This window comes from Ctenocephalides felis, unplaced genomic scaffold (assembly GCF_003426905.1).
Source record: "Ctenocephalides felis isolate EL2017-DRISC unplaced genomic scaffold, ASM342690v1 CF-g0.4_SCAFFOLD_03570, whole genome shotgun sequence".
Classification (NCBI taxonomy): domain Eukaryota; kingdom Metazoa; phylum Arthropoda; class Insecta; order Siphonaptera; family Pulicidae; genus Ctenocephalides; species Ctenocephalides felis.
Window position 1 is genome coordinate 24,493,576 of NW_020539724.1, and position 13,950 is coordinate 24,507,525.

At 31.9% G+C, this 13,950-nt stretch overlaps 1 protein-coding gene across 1 annotated transcript; it reads left to right on the forward strand.

The window, feature by feature from the left end:
- Positions 1-2,464: 2,464 nt before the first annotated feature.
- On the forward strand, positions 2,465-13,022 carry LOC113383637 (UTP--glucose-1-phosphate uridylyltransferase-like). The gene is made up of 10 exons (XM_026621888.1): positions 2,465-2,522; positions 3,258-3,411; positions 5,591-5,827; positions 6,397-6,571; positions 7,546-7,751; positions 9,377-9,608; positions 9,693-9,831; positions 10,446-10,583; positions 12,015-12,279; positions 12,908-13,022. Exons 1-10 carry the CDS (start codon positions 2,465-2,467, stop codon positions 13,020-13,022), a joined length of 1,719 nt encoding a protein of 572 aa, XP_026477673.1.
- The last annotated feature ends 928 nt before the right edge of the window (positions 13,023-13,950 follow it).

A 13,950-nucleotide genomic window follows, 5' to 3' on the forward strand; every position in this document is an offset into this window, starting at 1 on the left:
CATTGTGTGTCGTGTGTTGTCTGTGATGATGTCTCTGAAAATTGGCCAGTTGGCTCTGGTGTAATCTAAAAATTTGCGTTTGGGAGTCTGGTCGACGTCTAGTCTGTCTGAAATGGTCATGAAAACTGGATTATGGTCGGAGTTAAAAAGTGTTCTTGTTATGGGTTCGGATGTTACGTGTAGATTTTTTGTCAATGCCAAATCGATCGTGCTGTGATGGTGTGTCTGTACGGTGGCGTATCTGGTCGGCGTGTCAGGATAGTGTAGTTGTGCGTCTGTGGTGTTGTGTTCAGTCAGGTATTCGTAAAGTCTGTTTCCGTTCGCGTTGTTAAGTTACAGTTCCAAGATGTATGTTGTGCGTTAAAGTCTCCTGCCATAAGTACAAATCTGTTCGAGTCCAGTAGTCTTTGTAAGTCCGCATGTTCTAGTCCGCTTGCCGGGATGTAAATCGATATTATGGTTACTTTTTGACCTCTCTTGTATACATTAATAGCTGTTATTTCAGAACCGCCCGCTGTCAGGTTTGGCACTTGCTCGTGTCTGATGTTAGACTTGATCAAGATCGCAGTGCCTCCCCATCCGCGTGCTACCGTCTGTCTGTCGTTCCTGTAAACTTTGTAATTGTTGATATAGAGTCTGTCCGTAGGTTTTAAGTGTGTCTCGTTGATCAGTACTATGTCCAAATCGTATTTTGTTATCGTCTGTCTCAGTTCGTCCACGTTGTTTTTAAGTCCGTTAGAGTTAAAGTGCATTATGTGTAAGTCGCGCGTTTGGTTTATGGAGATGCTGTTAAAAAGTTAAGTATTGTTGTGTATTTTTCGTTATATGTCATGTTGGTGTTTAGTGATTTTGTCAGTTTGTAAAGCTCACTAAAAATTTGTTTTACCTGGGGATCTGCAAACAGCATCCTGATCTCGCCCATAGCAGCAAAAAGTCCCTCTGGTGTATTGAAATCTGGATCGGACTGGCTGCAGGCAGGCCGGGCTGGTGATTGTGATAGTTCATGCCGGATCTGTGATGATGATGATGCAGGCCGGATCGGTGATGTTGATGGTGTAGGCTCAGCCGGTAAAGGTGAGGACTGGATCATGTTTCGAAATGATGACCTTGGAACAGGGAGTTGAGGAAACGCTGATTTTGCATTTGGGCCAACATTGGTGTTATTTAATGCTGAAGAAAAACTCCTCGTCAGCGGCACTGGTGTTGGTGCTGGTCTGTATATTTGTCTTCTCCTGAGAGCATCACTTTCCTTTTTCTCCTTGTAGTTGAGAAGCGCACTGCACTTTGAGTAGTTTGCCGGGTGTTCGTTGCCACAGTTCACACACATCGGTGCCTCAGTTGGCAGTTTCTGGCACGCACCTGGTGCGTGCACATTAAGGCACTTTATACACCTGTACTTTAGGTCGCAGGTGTACGATGTATGGCCAAAGTTCAAGCATTTGTGGCACTGCAACACTCTGTTCTGTGGTCTGTAGGTCTCCCAGGAGAAGATGTGTCCACCAATATTGGTTATCCGCTTCAGCTCCGCCATATCCTGGTCTTTGTCGACTAAAATTATGTATATTGGTAGTTTATGTTGACTACCGTCCGACTGTTTTCGTATTACTTGCACCACTTGTTTTATTTTAGCTCCTTTCTGTTGCAGTTCTTCGCGAACTTCTGCCTCAGTTATAGATGGATGGAGTCCCGTAATTGTTATTTTTTTTCCCAGATTTTGCTTCAAGGAGTAGGTGTAGAAGGGGTAATTGCATTCTCGCAATATGTTTTTTAATTGCTCGTGGTCAGTAATTGAATCGGTATAAAATTTGTGTAAATTATTTTTTAGGAACTGGTACCTGAAATTGATCTTCGTTGTATCCCGGATATAGCGGATGGTTTTCAACTCTATTTCAGCTTTTACAATGATAGGCGGAATTTTCTCTTGCTTCATGTCTATTTTTTTCGATGGTGCTGCCTGTACGCCTGAAGTAGATGGCTGTGACCCGACATCAATTTTCTCGACCTCCTTGTTTTTGGCTTTCTTCCGCCGTTTGACCTTCTTATATTCCTCAAGCTCCCTGTCCGTGTCCATGTCAGTCCGATCAGATAGTGCATTGTGTTTGTTTTTCAGGGTCTCGCTCGTTAATACTTCCATTTTCATTATTTTTAATTTCTTCCCAGGCGCCTGCCTGGGAATATTCTTGTATTCTTCAATATGCACAGCACTGATTTTAATAAAGTTAATCTAAAGACTTAGAAAAATTTAAATTTAGAAAAATTCACTTGCTAATGTGGCTTATCCTCTAACCATTAGCAACACCAATCCGGTGTTTGGAAAGAGGAGTCAGCAGAAGGCACGTTCACCTTATAATTTTGACAAGATATTAAATATCTTGGGAGAATTACACCCGATTGCTTTTAGAAAAGCACGATTTTAAATCGATATCGGGTGAATTCCAGACTTTATACTTTACACAAAAATCTAATGACCTTAATCTCTTGCCGAAACGACGTTTCCACCGAAACAAGCCAATTCCTTTCAGGTTTGTGCGGCGATTACAGGTTAACATGACGCAGGTATACGATGCGCTGACATCTAACATCTAACATGCCATTTTCAAGTTTTGCTTTTTATAGAAATCTGTTTCTACTATCTGTTTTGGTTTTGGTAGTACTAAATATATTTTGTAGTCTGAAATAAACAATCTAAAATATTAAACAGCGGTAAGCGGTTGAATTATAAAAAACCATCAAAGTTTACAATTTGCCGCTAGCTACTCTGAATCTATGTCCAAGCATATGTACGTTCTGTTGTATTTCGTATGTTGCTACTGATTACAGTTGACATTCACATTTGAATAAAGTACATTTTAGAACAGGAAATATACGAAATTAAATGTATTCAACAAATTCATTTGTTTAAAAGACATTTAACAAAGACAAAGACAATTAACTTGGTTATTTTTTAGTGAAAGCGAAAATGTGATTTTCTGAAAAAATCAGTTGAATAATTTATCCAAATAGCTAAATCTCAATTTTTATTGGTTAAGAAGATTTTGTTTACGTATCGAAAAGTTCATGCAACTTCCTTAAGGCAAAATGCCATCACCATCGTTTTTTTAATGTTTTTCAATCGTATTTATTAAAGGGTTTGGTATTTTTAAACATTCGTGTAAACGTTAAAACGTAAATCTTCGGGACCTGCCTGTTGAGTGTTAAGACATGCTTAAACCACCAGTTATAATTTATAATTTAATGTGATACATTTTTTATTGTAGTTACGGGGCCATCAGCGCGCTCCCTCCGGCTCTCGAGAATTCCGCGAACTGACCAAGCGGGATGCTCTGGTTCATTTGAGGCACGAGCTGGACAGGTTGTTGAGGACGGTGTCTTCCACTCACCACCAAATGCAGGAAGCGGCGCCAATTCAAGGTACTTATATGGTTTTACATTTTATTAAAAACTAGCTGAGCATTTATTAGAAAATATTTTATTCCAGAGAACTTGTAATTTTGTGCATTGACATTATTGACATTTTTACAGGTGTGAGTTCCAAAGTTAAATTGTTGACTGTTATTACTCGAAATAAGTTAAAGACAATATCACCTTCAATTGAATACGAATTTTTGATCTTAATTTAAATGACCTGAATATAACTAATAAAATAATATGAAAATTATTTTATGAATGAAAATGAGTATGAATTATACAAATGTGTTCTCTAAGAGTACATCAGACTTTAAAATAGAAAAGATTTGCAAAGAAAAAGTACCATAAAGCCAAAAAGTTCATTTTCATATTAACATTCAAAAAAGTTGATATTTAGAGTTTCTAATAAAACTTGCTACTCGTTTAATAATGTTTCATAAGTATAAATAATACTACTAAAATTGCGACATACCAGAATTATATAATATTCAATAATATTCGTTTAAAACACCCTATTAAATTTCATTGGACATAAGCTGACAAAACCACAGAAAATTTTAAATTAAAAATGTAAAGTTTCTACGCGGTTTTGAAATATTATCTCACTTTTTGTACAATCTCTGGATTAGCACGAATATTTCAAAACTGGCCAAATCGGTTCAGTCGCTTTAGAGTTTTATCGAATCTATCATAATACGGAGCTCCATTTATATATAAGATAAGAAGATATTTCGATATCTTTATTGATTCAACTCACAGTGACATTTATATATTATATATTATATATTTTTCATATTAGACAATAAAATTATTGAAACGAAAATTAGTTAGTAATTGCAAAAATCGTTGTGTTCAAATATACGTTTTAGTTTGTTTATACGAGAAGTGTTTAGAATATTTCAGTTGTCATTGTAAGGGTTAAAAAGGGGCAGCAGCGAGCAAAAAGATCTAACATTTTATTTTTTATTTAAGAAGGTTTTTACGCAATAATAGCTACATTATTTAATCAATGCCATGCTGTTAAATATAATTAATTCTTGATAAACTCTTACTCCTGTCATAAATCTTGATAAACTTTTACTACTATCATAAATCTTGCTTTGATACATCTTTTACTTATTAGTATCAAAAGCTCATTTGTTTAAATATTATAATTACAAACAAGGTAAATAAAGGGACTTATTCTGCCGCATATCAGAAAAATGTTATGGCAAGGCCATATTATGAAGAACTTTTCAAACTAAAGGTAAGCAATCAAGCGTATTTCTCAGGTTGTCAGATAGAAACCTAAAAACCGCACATATATCAAAAAAACTATGTTAGATAACAGGATGTTTCTTACTCGGCTTTATAACACACTTGTATATGTGTACGTTGGAGTTTTTGTGTAAAACGCCTAAATGCACAGCAAATACATGACAATTTGACAGTATTCAGTATGATTCAGTAGCATAATGTATGGAAGTTGAAATGTAACATAACATTCTCTGTTATGCGGCAGAATCGGTCCCATAATCTCTGTTTGAATTACATATTCTGTGGAAGATCACACTGTATACAACCAATATCTGGAACTTCGTTAGTATTTATCATCAGAGTTGGAATAATTAATAATTTCATTAATCTGTTGCAAACTTGTTTTAACATTATTTACTGTTTTGATATTGTTTACATCTTCGCTAGTGTAAAGAGTCAATTGGTTCTTTTTACCCCATCCACATATAAGCTTTTATAGCAGTTATACAAAAAAACTGCTAAATCTAGCTGAAAATAATAATATATATCATTAATTAATAGCATAAACTTATAAATAATATTCTGGCATTCCAAACTATATAATATTGCTCATAGCCAAAACACAACCAAGGAAAAAAACACTTTTGTTAAAAAATTGCCGTTTCCCTCTTAATATCAACGCCGCCCAATTTAAAATACCATTTTTACAAATGGGGATAATCTCTTTATTCTCTTCATGTTTCTTGGATAATTATGGTGGACCTTTTTGCCAGCTGACGCTCAAGCCCCGCTACACCCTAGGCATATGTGTGGGCACACATAAATACTATGAAATAATCTAATTTACTTTAAAAATATAACAATTACTCTATATTAGGTGATTTCAACTTTATTGTTTTTTGTCTAAATTATCCATATTTCAATATTTTGATATTTTCTCTTACAGCAATAGTTGTGCAACTCCTACTGTTGATCGGTCTCTCGACTTCAACAACGTAGATGAACACAAACCATCAAATATTCAATCAAATACTGGTGATTTTGCACCTTCTCCAAGCTCCAGTTCTGATAGAGTTAGGCAATTAGACGAATTTGCAAAACTATATGAAAGATTTTTATTAGAAGATGGACCTTCAGTGGATTGGGAGAAAATTGAGAAGCTGCCAGAAAATGCCGTACTTAGGTTAGTGATTTTATGACTAATTACAATAATTGATTCATCTTCTCTAAAAGGGTTTGTCTAAAATTATTTTTTGTATTATCTTGGGTTTGAGTATCTACATTTTTTATATCAAACATTTATCACATTCATTATGAATACTAAAATTGTAAGACGAAATTAATTTGCAAACCAATATCTTTAAAAGTAAAACATGTACCGGCTTTAAAAGAATGCTTGACATCGAATCTAAATTGATATTTTTAATACCAATAATGGACTGCTATCAAAACAATTACTCCATACACGACCTTTGCATTTTTTTACTTAAAAGATAATAATCCTTTTAATGGCAAATGTAGTGGCCAACTAAAATCTACTCCCTAAAATGTAAGCAGACCACTAACTGATGATAAATTCGATTAACCCTTTCCACTCGGATGCCGCCGCTCCGGCGGCAAAATACATATAAATCTCACAATTCCCGAGTGGAAAGGGTTAAAATCTTTTAATATTTTTAGATTGATACTTTATTGAATTGATGTGTTATTTTAAGTGTTGCTAGGTTCCATAATTAATTTTTATTGCCCTAGGTACGATGGATTGCCTTCTCCAGCTTTCGAAAGCATTCGAGGAATGTTAGAAAAATTGGTTGTCGTGAAACTGAATGGTGGTCTCGGTACATCAATGGGTTGCTATGGACCAAAAAGTGTGATAACTGTTAGGAGCGATCTTACATTTTTGGATCTTACTGTTCAGCAAATTGAGGTAATTGTCTTTTGAAATATATAAACTCAATACGTAACAAAATTGTTCTTCAAAACTTTCTTCAGTCCTATATGGTAAGATCGACAAAGATGATAAATTGGTACGATATATTCATTACAATTTATACATATTACAAATAAACTAATAAGTAGGGGAGACTGGGTTCGGTTATGCCCTTTTTTGACAAGCAATAATTTTGTTAATTTACCAGTTATCTGGGAGAAAAATAAATTAAATGGTAACTTGAACATTTGCCTACATGGAAATACTTTCTTTCAATACGATGAGTAGTCATAAAATCAAATCATACAAGAAAAGGGCGAGTGGCATGCAACAAGTGTTACAGAAATAAAATAAGTTACAAAAATATAGTTATAAACACCAAAACGGTTTATAATAACTTGCATTCTCTTAAAATATGTAACATTTAAACAAAGCTTATGAATTTAATATAACATACAGAATTTTTTAAACAAAGATAACAAGAAATCTTTGTGATTTTTTTATATTGAATTTTCATTTTCCATTCTTTTTTCTATTATGTCCTAGTTAAGTTAGATATTTCTTTGCCTATTTAATCTTCATCCGAAATTTACAAAACCACAACCACATGTCACAACCGTACCCAACGCACTCTTTTGAAAACAAAACATCGTTATGACTGAGCTAAATTATCTTCGCAAAAACTAATTACTTGTATTACTACTAATATTCAACTTGAAGAAAAATTACAAACAAAAGAAATCGAAAGAAACTTTTCTTAATGATCTTAAGTGAATGCAATAATGGAAACTTGTTCGAACTAACGTACTAACATCATTCTTTTTTTGGACCCTACATCAAGATCCATATAGTTTAGCTGTTATGGCTACTGTCACTACCGTACCCTTGCACAACCATACCCAGTCTCCCATATTACAATTTTTGTTAATCATTTTGTGGATATTATTATTGAATTTTTTTTTTTATTTCAGTATCTTAACAAGACTTACAACTGCAATGTGCCATTAGTTTTAATGAATTCATTCAACACCGACAGTGATACTGAAAAGGTTATAAGAAAATACCGTGGTTTCAAGGTGGAAATTCACACATTCAATCAATCGTGCTTTCCAAGAATAAACAGGGACACTTTATTGCCGATTGCCAAGAACTGTGACATCCAGAATGATATGGAAGCGTACGTACTAATTATTTAATTTTCAATTGTTATAAAGCATTTTGATTAGACTCGTAAAAAAAATTAAAAGCCATAAGATTTAACTAGAGAAATAATAGCTTTGATTAGATATGCGAGACGATCGGCAGAGTCGTTTCTTTAGGTCTAGGAAAGAAGTGCAAAATAGTTCGCCCACGTTGTCAGTTGGGAATCGTGTAATTGTTAGGATTATTTCAACAATTTTAATAAAATTTTATGTGGTGATAGAGTTTGTACTATTAATGAATATCTTAAAGTAATTAGTGACATATAAAAAAATTTTAATTGTGAAAATTTGTTAGTTTATAATAATTAGTCAGAACAGCCATGGTGCATTTTGTAACCGCATTTTAGTGCACTATAAATATAATACACTTTACAGATGTCTTAAATATCAATTGGAAATACCATGACTAGTTTTTAGTGAAAGCAAAAACTTTGTCTATTTGTTATCTAAGTTATCAGTTAAAAATGTTGTCTAACATCTAAATTTTTTTAAACTTTTGTCTAAAATTAGTAATATTTATCGAGTAGTTTGTGCAAATCGCATTAAGGCAAAATGCCACTTACAACTAGTTAACAAAGGAAAAGTTTATGTTTTCTAATAAACGTGTAATAAAGTGTTTAAAAAAAAATTCTCAACGATTTATATAATTTTTTTTTTGACGGGTAGATACCATAGTCTTATAGATCATACTAAAATATTACGGCCCTATTTGGCTTTGCAATTTTAAAAATTCGTCAAAGTTTGCAAAAATTAGTATCGTTTTTTCAGCGCTGGTCGACGTTTGCTCAAAAACGCCTGAACCGATTTCAAAATTTTAAAAGCCAATCCATGTGTTTCGACGTGGATTATCTTTTCTTAGTTTTTTACGACAATCGGCTGAGCCGTTTCTTTGTAAAATAAGAGAAGTGAAGAAAATTTTGTCCACTTTTTAGCTCTCAATTCTGAATCGATTTAAAAAAATCAAAAACTGTTCGAAAGATATTATTTGGGAACAATACTGATTAGTTTCAGGTAAAAATCTCTTGGACCGTTTTCTTGAAATTAACTGTTAAAAAATAATTTTTGCCGATATTTATGAACCTTTTTTGGCATATAAAATATACTAATTTGTTACGGCCCTACGACAAATAGTTTAATGTTAAAAATTTATCAAAGTTTGAGAAAATATTTTAGTCAAAATTTGTGTCAATATTTGCTTTTGTAATGTGATGAGTCAAACATTATCAATTCATTAAAGTTTAAAAATAATAAGCTACAATTTTAGGGCATACAAGCACGTGTCTCTGCAATATTATTAATACAATTACAGTTAATCTAAATGTGTTTGAGAAAATTCTATTCGAAATCGAAATGTTTAGATTTAATTGAATGCGATAAGTTTATTTTTGAAATAAACAGTTGAAAAATTAGTCTAAATACCTAAATTTCAATTTCGATTGATTAAATCAATTCTTACACTTTTCGGGAAGTTCATGCAACTTGTCTTAAGGATAAATGCCACTTTCAACTAGTATTTTCTATCTTCTGGTACCATTATGTCCAGAATGATACCTAACTCAACGTACGATTATTTTTATAAAATTCTCGGTTATCTTTTTAGATGGTATCCACCCGGTCATGGTGATTTTTACAAAAGTTTTTGCGATTCTGGCCTTCTGAAACGATTCATAGAATCTGGTCGAGAATATTGTTTCCTGAGCAATATTGATAATTTAGGGGCAACTGTAGATCTAAATATTCTAAATCACCTGTTGCGGCCAGAAGGTAATGGTGGTCAGGAATCGCCTGAATTTGTGATGGAGGTTACCGACAAAACAAGGGCCGATGTCAAGGTACACATATTTTTTTTTATTGATTTATTTTATATGTTTAGACAAAAGTTAAAAATTGTTTAATTTGTTGCTTTTATTTATCAGGGTGGAACGCTCATACAATATGAAGAGAAACTGCGGTTACTGGAAATTGCTCAAGTGCCTCCTGAACACATCGATGAGTTCAAATCCGTAAAGACGTTCAAATTTTTCAACACTAATAATCTTTGGGTTAAACTAGATGGTCAGTATTAATATCATTTTAATTATTATTATTTTTATTATCATTATTATTATTATTTATATAACAGCAACAGCAATAGTACATATTTCATAACAATATGGATTGATTGTTGCTAAAGATATACTCATAACTTTAGCAGTCGATGTGCTCATTATGCTAAAATGTTGTTAAAAATAATAAAATGTTGTTAATGATAAAATATTGATCTTCATCCGATGAAATACTCCATCTGGTAGAAAAACTAAACGTATTAATATCTTCTCATTTTATCTCCACAAGACATAGTTTTGGTATATGAAAAATCATTAAAGATAACTTTTGTATTACTCCTCATTAATATATATTAAATACTAATAACTAATGTGTACTAATGACCTAATTTATATACAATATTTTTACTAGATAGTAAATTATGTATTATTAACACTTAACTCTTATTATTTACATTAAACTTATTATCTGAAGAGCAGCAGATGAATATTATTTCTGTTAATATTAGTGCACATTTTACTAGTAATTGAATAGGAATTCAACTGAAACTTGTGCTCTAAGATTTTTGTACTTCTTTATATAATATATTTACATTTTAATTTTTTTATACATTTCTGTTTTAGCTATCGATAGAGTTTTAAATGAGCATACGCTGAATATGGAAATCATAATAAATACAAAACATCTGGACAGCGGTGAAAATGTCATACAACTTGAGACGGCTGTAGGAGCAGCAATGAAATCTTTTGATAGAGGAATAGGTATAATTTTTTTTTAATTTTTCCAATTCAACTCTTTCGCTATAAGCGTCGCTTATAGACGACATTTGCTTTAATATTTATCACTGTGAGTTAATTTATTAAAAATTTTAATTCTAATTTTTATCGATGTTGATTAAAAAGTCTGAAAATACTTTGTGTAACAAATACTTGGGCGGTTTACTGCTTGTATAGCAGAGTCACTTTTGCCGAAAACACGCTCAAACGAAAGTGTTAAACTTCCTGATTATAAGTAAGGTTTTAGTGATATATTAAACTCTTATGCTCACATATAGAGATGGGTAACTCACTCCGGAGTTATCACTCCGATACAACTCCTCCCTGGGAGTTAATCCGAGCGGAGTTGTGTCGAAGATTTTGTCATATCCGACTTTCCTAAACTGGTATTAAATCTGTTAACTCGTGCAGACATTTAAATGCGTTTTTGCTTTGGAAGGAAGCGGTCGCTTTCTCGTCTCACAGGCATTTTTATGACATTTTAGGTATACGAGTCAAAATAATGACGATGTGTATTTTCCGTAAAATGCAAAACAGAACAATGAAGTTGTGTTCTAGTGTGAATAGCTCAAATGTATAATTTATTGAATAGTAAGGGATCATATTTGTAACTACGACAATCTTTGATCGTGAATGACGGCAATCAGGAATATACATACCGAAAAGTACACGAAACGAATTACATTTAATCTGGTTTTTTCATAGCCTAAAATAATAATACTTTAGAGTGCAAAATTTATCAGTGATATCAATAGTATCTAAGCAGCAAAAAATATTTAGTATTATATTATTATTTTTACACATTTATATAATTGTGTAAAAGTAATAATATGCTAAACGAACTACCCGATATAATATTAATTCTGGAATGGAAATAGCAGAAGAAAAATTTAGAAAGCAGAAGTATTATTATTTGGTGAAAACATTTTAGGATAGATGTTTTGCTTTTATTACAAAGTTTACTACATTATTTTTATATAAAATTAATCCAAAAAATCAATTATTTTCTCATCAAAAGAAAATAATTAAATTGAATTTGATTCTCATGTTTTGCGTTTTTACTTTGGTCAACACTGCTACAATTACGAGTCATTGAGTCGATCATCTGGTCGACCAAAACATTTTACAACTCGTCATTTATTTGTGAATTTTTTAGAAAATTATTTTATTGATATTTATTCATAAATTTTTATTTCAAATAATTAATGGGATTTGACAAATCTTTAGATACATAAACAACGCACTATAGAACACCTTTGTGTCAAGTATTTCGGTTTCAAAGTTGTCGGAGTCGTGGATTTGTTAAGCGGATATAACTCCTCCCTAAAGCGATATGATAAGGCCATCTCTACTTCGCACATATAAAGTTATACTTCGTTATTGTAGTTAAAATTATTTATGATGTATCTTTATTAGGTATAAATGTGCCCCGAAGTCGTTTCTTGCCAGTGAAAAAGACATCAGATTTGCTGTTAGTCATGAGCAACTTATACAATCTTAAAAATGGAACTCTGGTCATGTCTCCTCTGAGAATGTTTCCTACGACGCCACTCGTCAAACTTGGTGACAAGCATTTTGCTAAAGTTAAAGACTTCTTGTCCAGATTTGCCAATATGCCGGACATCTTGGAGCTGGATCACTTGACTGTTTCGGGCGATGTTACATTTGGCAGAGGAGTTAGGTAAGTATTTAATTTTTTTGTATTTTAAACATTTAACCCTCCTATAACGCGGTGTATCATGAAATCACGCTGTTATAAAATCAGATTTAATATACAAACCATAAAAACTTATAAATCGAACTAAAAGTAATTATATGCAGTTTGTAGTGTAATTTTATCAATAGCAAACATCATTGCATTGTTAGAACTTTTCTACAAGAAGTTTTTGCAGATATTGCAACTTGAACAATCATGTTGTCGATATTCGGTAAACAGATCAGACGCTTATATAAAAATATTGAGTGTATAATATACATTGTATATATTGTAAGACGTTTCCTAGGCAAAATTCCATTATTTTACTTGTTTCATTATTTTACTGTCCTGGTCAGATTTTCTATTTTGTGATAATAAATCTTAAACATTATTGGTCCTCCATTTATTTTAAATATTTTATTTATAAAATTTATTTATATTATACGTTTTTGAAAATTAAATATGTATTTATTCTCATAAAAAAAATTTCAATCCGAATATTTGTTCAAGTCATAATGACCATTTCGATGTGTTGCTTTCAACCTCGAAATGTTTTCATAAAATCTAATAAATAATATAGAAAATAAAATATTAATATATTTTATTCTTGCAGACTAAAAGGAACTGTGATTATAATTGCGAATCATGGTGATAGAATTGACATTCCAAGTGGAGCGATTTTGGAAAACAAAATCGTTTCTGGCAATATGAGAATTTTGGATCATTGACACTATTTTACCATATTATATGTTATATATTATTGTTATGCTTTATATTGTTATTTAAATATTTCGTATGTACGGTAATGTGCAATAAAATCTATAAGTTAGACTAAACAACCCTATTTAATTTTTATGTTTAATAATATATTATTAATACAAATTTAAACGAAATATTTTTGAAGTAAAAATTCTTTAAGCGCGACTAGGGTGTAAATCCGTACAAATGCAACGGAAATAGCGTTACGCCCGAACTGTACGTCATTTGCTTTCGATTAAATCATTTATATTACACATACACGGGTCGATTGTGATTAGTCGTCGTGTATGTGAATAGAGATCTGTCGTTGTATGCGTACCGGCATCAACGTTGTATGCGTACCGATATCAACAAAGAAATCCATAGATAAATTACCATTTTAAAGTTACATCGTTGTACAAATCTTGATTTAATGAAACATGCCTGAATCAGAAGAATATTTTACCTTGTTCCTTGAAAATTATGAAACAAATTAAAGATTTGTGCCGTGTACTAAACGTAAGTTTATTGATTAGAAATTATTTCTAGATTATTATTAGTTTCTATAAATCTTTGAGGTTATTAAAATGGAAAATATTTTTTAGGCAAGACAGATATTAAAGCTGTTCAAAGAATGAGATGCTATCGCCAGCGAAAAAATAAAAATAATACAAACAGTCAATGAATTTATGTCAATTTTAATTACATGAAGTTTTTCAAACACAATTACATGATGAGTCAAGTTGCGAAAACGATATTTGTTTAGGCGTTGTTTAACATAATCTACTGTGTGAACGAATATTATAGAATTTATTAATCAGCAATTACTTCATTTTTCTATTGAAGGTTCATTTCTAAAATGATAAAATTATAATTTATCATTTTATCATAAATGTGTATAATGGTTGACACTAATAA

Excerpts from the sequence above, each read along its gene's own strand:
- LOC113383637 (XM_026621888.1), top strand. The coding sequence starts at position 2,465 with ATGACCTTAATCTCTTGCCGAAACGACGTTTCCACCGAAACAAGCCAA. Across the intron at positions 2,523-3,257 it reads AACAAGCCAATTCCTTTCAG|TTACGGGGCCATCAGCGCGC; the intron begins GTTTGTGCGGCG and ends TTTTTATTGTAG. Across the intron at positions 9,609-9,692 it reads AAACAAGGGCCGATGTCAAG|GGTGGAACGCTCATACAATA; the intron begins GTACACATATTT and ends TTTATTTATCAG.